Below are 6,198 nucleotides of genomic sequence, written 5' to 3'. Positions count from 1 at the left end.
AATGTGGACATTTAAAGGGACATTGCTTAAATTGTCCCTATTGCATTATTTTTATAGGATAGGATAGGAGCCTACTTTTGCAATTCCTTGTTGCTTTTACCCTATCCCTATTGCCTATGTTTTGCGCCACCTGAACCGCTCTTGGTTCTAGGTGGCGCAAAACATCATCAACGGCGACCTTGGGGCTGATATAGATTTGTAGTTTTCCTAAGTTGATTGTGTTAAGATCATACTCACTGTAATACTACAACTCCCTTCTATATTGCGCCACTTCGGCAGTTTGTTTTCTTCCTGTTTCAGGGCGGTCAGTTTAAGTTGCCATAGCAGGGAATAGTGTCAGCTGTGCAGGTGCAAAAGCTTAGAAGAAATGTTTACGGTCTGTTAACGTGACACCCAAATCCTGGTAGGATCTGAGCGGAAATTTAAAAACCAGATAGCACATTTATAGTCCTGTGTATTTCAGAGTTAGCGTTTACACATCAACACAAATGCTTTTCAATGGAACTTTGCCTGCTAACGTTGGTTAACGGCTAACGTTCGTCTACTTAGCTTGCTAGCTAGTCAGCTTGCTATGTTGCTTAGAAGCTAACTGAGATGTTGTGACTTGCTTAATGCCATTGTGAAAAACATGACAATATCAGGCTTCTCTTGTTGATTGTGATCGATGTATCCCGTGTCGTTTGACGTTAATGTGGCTTTGCATGTAACAACGTAACGTTAAGGTAACAGCGACGGTAGCTTCTAAATGCGAATAGAAGATACAAACATTTGTGTAATAATACATACTAGGCTACTTTGAAAAATATATAAAATAACAGCTCAGAAGTCAGAGGCGTAACGCTGGGTAAGAGGGAGAGACAGACTAGGGAATGTTTAAGTTAGAGAGTGAGTGAGTGAGTTGCTAACAGTTTCTCCTGTTTTTCTGTCCTAAAAAGCATTAGGGCAGAAATGCTAAGGTAACGTTATTCACGTCCTATCCCGCTACAACGCTACCGATGTCTGCCAAGTCAGAACTATGGAGTCCTCCAGTGAATCTGAGACTTTCGACAGAGCGAGAAGACCTCGCTTACGGGGCAGAGAACCCCAGCGAAGACGTAGTCGTGACAAAACTGATGCCGATATTGCCATTTCGGAGAAAATTGACACACTGGCCAGCACGTTGCAGGTAACGTTACGGGACATCTTAAGTTATTGATGTTGTTTGCCATCTAAATTGTTTGGATGACTGGAGTGACTAATAACTAGGGTGCCTGCCTAAATCTATGTACTCAACTTTTGTGATGACATTGTAAACTACAGGACACCAGTCGCAACCTCCATAGAGTCGATCAGATGTTGGGACAGTATCGAGAGCACACAGACGATAAAGCTGAAGCCATGGCAACAGTAAGTGTTATCAGCAACAGTGTGCTGTTTATTTGATGCTAATAGCTTGTTCTGCTTGGTCATGACGGGTACATTGGCTTTTTCCTTGTAGTTGAAGGAGAGCTTGGAAGAGTCCATTCAGCAGCTCCAGAGTCAGCGGCTCCACCGAGCGCCCGCCAGTCACAGTGGCTCTTTTTCCACCCTACACAGCAGCGACCTGGAGGATGGCAGCACCTCTGGTAGTGTTGTATGCCTCCTCCTTGGTTACTTATGTACATTGCAGTTTATGTTGCATTATTCTTATGTTTTTGTTTTGGTCTTAATTCACTTCCAGGAGTCTTAATTTTACTGAGAGAATTACATTGAATTCAGTCCCACAGTCCTGACCACTGTGTTTCATTCTACTTTAATGTTAATGTCTTTAATGTTCAGATGGACCTCGCTACTGCCCCACGTCTCCACTGAAAGATTATGGCAGCTCAGAGGGGGGCAGCAGGAGAAGGTCCAGGTCCGCCACTGTGCGCTTCAGAGACTCAGGCCAGGCTGAGGATGTACGTTCATTCAGAATCAGAAAAGATCCGACTTTTCCCACTCCACATACACAACGTGTAGCCTCTGTCAGTTTGTTTGCAATTCAAACCAACGTCTTACCCTTGTGTGCTCGACATGCCTCCCTTAATCTTTTGCAATAGCATTGACGTGCCATGGAACAATTAATTCACACCACTGTAACTTGTCTAATATTTTTGAACAGTTTCATCTTGCTGTGAATCTTTGGTGTGGATTTACCTTAAGAGTGCAACAAGGCATGGCGAAAAGAACCTGTGTTAAAAGGCAGGAGTGAGATAAACGCTGTTTTTCTGTCCAGATTCACAGTCTTCACCAGTCCCTCCGAGATCTGCGCAGTGACCAGCTCCGTCTGACGGATGACGTCAACCGAGAGATTCACAGGAGGAACAGGTGAGTGAGGCCAGTGCTCCAGTGATTCACTATGTAATCTGCTGTACTACCCTTCATACCCTGTGGTAAGGTGCACTAATGAGTAAGTTAGCTAATTAAGAATGTTTTATTGTGTTTTGGAAGGTCTGAGGTGGAAACCAAGAGGACACTGAAGAATCTCAATGGCCGACTCAGCTCATCACAGGGGGACCCAGTGAGTGTGCTTGTACATAGTAAACATTTAATTCACACGCAACTTTGGTAAGCATATGGCCCTTCATTTATTTCTGAAAAGGCTGAAATTATATATATAAAAAAAAAGGTGATGTGGTCAATAAAAATAGGTTTGTTTTTGGCATGCCCCTGTGGTGGATTTTTGCTAATACACTTATTTAAAACTTAGTTAATAGCTTTGTAATAATAATAATGATTATTATTTATTAATAATAATAATAATAACAACAACACAAGTAAATAATATATATTTAAAACTTTTTTTGAAGGTGTCATTACGTGTTGAGCAGCGCCTTCAGGAGATTGAGAAGGGGATTAGCTCAGAACGACAACCAATGTTTGACAGGCAGCGACCTCAGATGCACCAACCCAGCAATTTTCAGGAGGTGCTATGTGAATACACACACACACACACACACACACTCAGACTTACTCTCTGTTACCTTAACGTTACACACTCTCTCTCTCTCTCTCTCTCTCTCTCTCTCTCTCTCTCTCTCTCTCTCTCTCTCCGCTCTCACACACACACGCACAATTTTTGCATGTACCAGTTCTGATAAATCATATATACACAAATCTATTTTAACTCACAGAAATACTGATTATTTTTTTTCTGAATATTTTGCAATGCTTTACACACATGCACATATATTAAGACCACAGTGCGATTGCACATGTGTTTTATTTTTCTCTATTGCTACATTGCAACTCACCAGCTGTCCACAAGGGGGCAGTCTTTAGCTGCTTCTCTCACATCATTCAAAGGAGTCGCCTGCTCTCGCTCTCTCGCTCTCTCTCGGCATCCTGCGAGAGCGCTGATAAACTGCCTCCAATTTCCATCTTTATACTCTGCGGTTCTCTAATGGAAATACAGTGGGCCCCAGGCAACCCACAAGATAATGCATTGTTTCCCAAATTAAAGGAGAATAAATAAAAGAGGCAAATGAAGGGGAAAAACAAACTCCATCGGCAGCTAAACAGCTAGCTGGAGAGTGAGGGGGGGGGGGGGTTGTTGGGAGAGGTCTTCGAAGTTCACTTCCACACTCACTCACTCGGCTCATTTAAGAACGTGTTTGTGAACGACTCTTTCAGCTCAATTAAGACAGTGTTTGTGAACGACACTTTCAGCACCTTCAATGGAGGCCTCTAGGGGTTATCTGCCATATATGCCACTCTATTAAAGGAAGTATTAGTTAAAAGAAGAAAGGGAAGCTTTCGGAGTCTTATTTATTTATTTGTTTAATTAATTAGTTGATGTGTGCCATCAAGTATGAAATGGGTGGGAAAAAAATATATTGTACACTAGCTTTGGCAACACTGTACTCAAAGTCACGCTAATAAAGCATCATTGAATTTGAATTTGACAAAGGCAAACGCAGATGAAGGTGTGTGTGAGGTTGGCTTGCTACACACATTTGAGCACCACTGTCACCAAGGGCTCTCAGAAGGATGGACACAGAGGCCTCTGAAATGAGGGGACCACATTCCACCCACACTCACTTCACCTGGAGCATCTTGCTCTCTCTGACCCCCCCCCCCCCCCTTCTCTCTCTCTCCCCACATCCCTGTGTTTGTGGATTGTAAAAATGAATCTCATAGCTCCCTGACGTTTGCATGGCATCTCTGCCCGTAGTTGCAGTGGGGGAGCCGCATATCTACCCTCCCGGTGTGGGACTGTCAGTCAGGCGTCTGAGTGGGCACTTTCGGAGTGGGTTCGATTTCACGCATGTTGCCAGCAGGAGAGGGGCCCACAGTCCACGGCCGTCCTCAGAATAAAAAGCTCAGCTGCCCAGAGTTTTTAGCTGCTTAGATGTTTATCACGCACAACACAAAAAAACAAACAGAATATCAGATGTGGTGGTGGTCACTCACCTGGCGTTTACGACTACAAATGTGGCCAGTTGTGTGGCAGCGAAGCTTGTGTTTGTGTATACAGAAATTCTTGTTGGCTGTGCAAAACTAGTCCTTATGTGTGTGTTATTATTGTTGTTGTTGTTTGTGCAGGTGGAGCGTGAGCTGGAGATGACCAGGAGGAGGCTGGAGCAGTCAGAGGGTGGACGGGACACTCTCCTCCAGCAGGTGAGGGCCTCTCTACCCTCCATCTGTTTGGGTCATCTCACATGGGCTACAGTTATTTTGGACATTACACCGAAGACACACGGTGTAGTGTGTCAGTTGCAGACAACATTTAAATGTCAAATAGATAGTTGTATTAGATGTGATTCTAATTTTTTGACAGTCCTAAGTTCTAAGTTCTAATAGTTAGGCTGATAAGCACATTTTATGACTAAAGCATGAAAGTTTCCACACATAATCTACACACTCTTTAAGGTTTAGTTTTAGATGTGGAGCCATTTTGTATCTGGGTCAATGACATCATCATTACACCCCTCCCCCCCACACACACACCATTATTCTCCATTACAATAATGTACATTATTGCACAAATATGCAGTTTTGTTCCAATAGAAATGCTCTTTCTAGAACACCAGTTTGGTCTGGATGATCCTGGTCATAGCTGTCCTTCAAAGTTGATCATAATGTTGGAGTTTTTGGCTGGGCTCTGTTTAGGTCTTCAGAAGACATATTTGTACTCAACATAGGCTCTTCATTTATTTTCCTTATTGAGATAAGTAGAAATACCCTCACAAAAAGCAATGAACAGAAAAGAAATTCTGAGGATCTCATTTTCAGAGCACCTTAACACCTTGTGGAAATGTACAAAAATTGTTTTAAAGATTTTCCTTTAGTCTCCACTATCCCTTCTTTTTAAAAACACCAATTTGACTATACACCATTGATATCAATATGTTTTGCATACTAAGTCAAATTGATGTTTTTAAATTTTACATATATATATATATACCTATAAGACATTGGACATATAACCTCATGTATGAAATGTTTATAAGAAAGGTAGACCTAATTTTCATAGACTACTTAATAAATGACCAATAGATAGTGGCTATGTTTCATTGGCCAAGGATCTTCTTGAGTTTAAGGAGATATGTAAATTACCCCCAGAGCTTGATAGGCTAGATGATGGGACTGGCATAGAAGCCACACTCAGGAGCAATGGGGCAAAGAGCTGCTGATGAAAGTACAACCAAACAAAGCTACAGTGATGGCACAAGTCATTAGAAATGGTGACGGAAGCTGTGCTCGTGTGCCAGTAGTCCATACATTCACACAGTTCACACAAAACATCTTCTGTGAGAAGATTTTACCCAACCCAAAACTAATTGCAACAGAAATAGCTTTTGAAAATCCAACTAGTGGAACATTGTTAAAATTGGCATAATTTGTGCATAGGTTGAAGGCCAAATTTTTTACTTATGGCAGTTTTACTGAACTTACTGAACGTGATATATGCTAATTAATTCATTTTTTTCCATAAAATGATGAAACTTGATACACTTGTACAGTTTGGAGCTCTGAACATTTTCAGATATAAAACCATTATCAAAAACCCTAATGGTCGCCGAGGCAACCAGGGCCACATACAGTTTTGAAAATACAGAGGTGCAAAAACCGAGGACCCCCATAAGCATCAACAATTGCACTAATGAACAATAAGTACAGCGGGTGAAGGGAATGGGCGGTTCTTTTTGTGAGGGCCACAAAGTATGCTATGTTGTGATTGTTAGTACACAGAATGCT

General features: G+C 41.9%; 1 protein-coding gene across 3 annotated transcripts in view; it reads left to right on the top strand.

Annotated features, from left to right (window-relative positions):
- The first annotated feature begins 271 nt into the window (after window positions 1-271).
- Window positions 272-6,198, top strand: part of LOC121711352 (centrosomal protein of 128 kDa-like) — a 28,232-nt gene continuing 22,305 nt past the window's right edge. For all 3 annotated transcript variants that reach the window (XR_006032289.1, XM_042094879.1, XM_042094878.1), the window contains exons 1-9: window positions 272-403; window positions 936-1,165; window positions 1,300-1,386; window positions 1,478-1,604; window positions 1,798-1,916; window positions 2,234-2,325; window positions 2,449-2,518; window positions 2,808-2,924; window positions 4,543-4,617. Coding sequence is in view for 2 of the 3 variants with exons in the window: in XM_042094879.1 (XP_041950813.1) it covers window positions 1,016-1,165; window positions 1,300-1,386; window positions 1,478-1,604; window positions 1,798-1,916; window positions 2,234-2,325; window positions 2,449-2,518; window positions 2,808-2,924; window positions 4,543-4,617 (837 nt within the window). In the remaining variant the exon portion in view is untranslated. The remainder of the gene's footprint in view (window positions 404-935; window positions 1,166-1,299; window positions 1,387-1,477; window positions 1,605-1,797; window positions 1,917-2,233; window positions 2,326-2,448; window positions 2,519-2,807; window positions 2,925-4,542; window positions 4,618-6,198) is intronic.

Source organism: Alosa sapidissima, chromosome 6 (genome assembly GCF_018492685.1).
Source record: "Alosa sapidissima isolate fAloSap1 chromosome 6, fAloSap1.pri, whole genome shotgun sequence".
Lineage (NCBI taxonomy): Eukaryota > Metazoa > Chordata > Actinopteri > Clupeiformes > Clupeidae > Alosa > Alosa sapidissima.
Note: the sequence above shows the minus strand (reverse complement) of the source record. Positions and strands in the feature narration are given on the sequence as shown.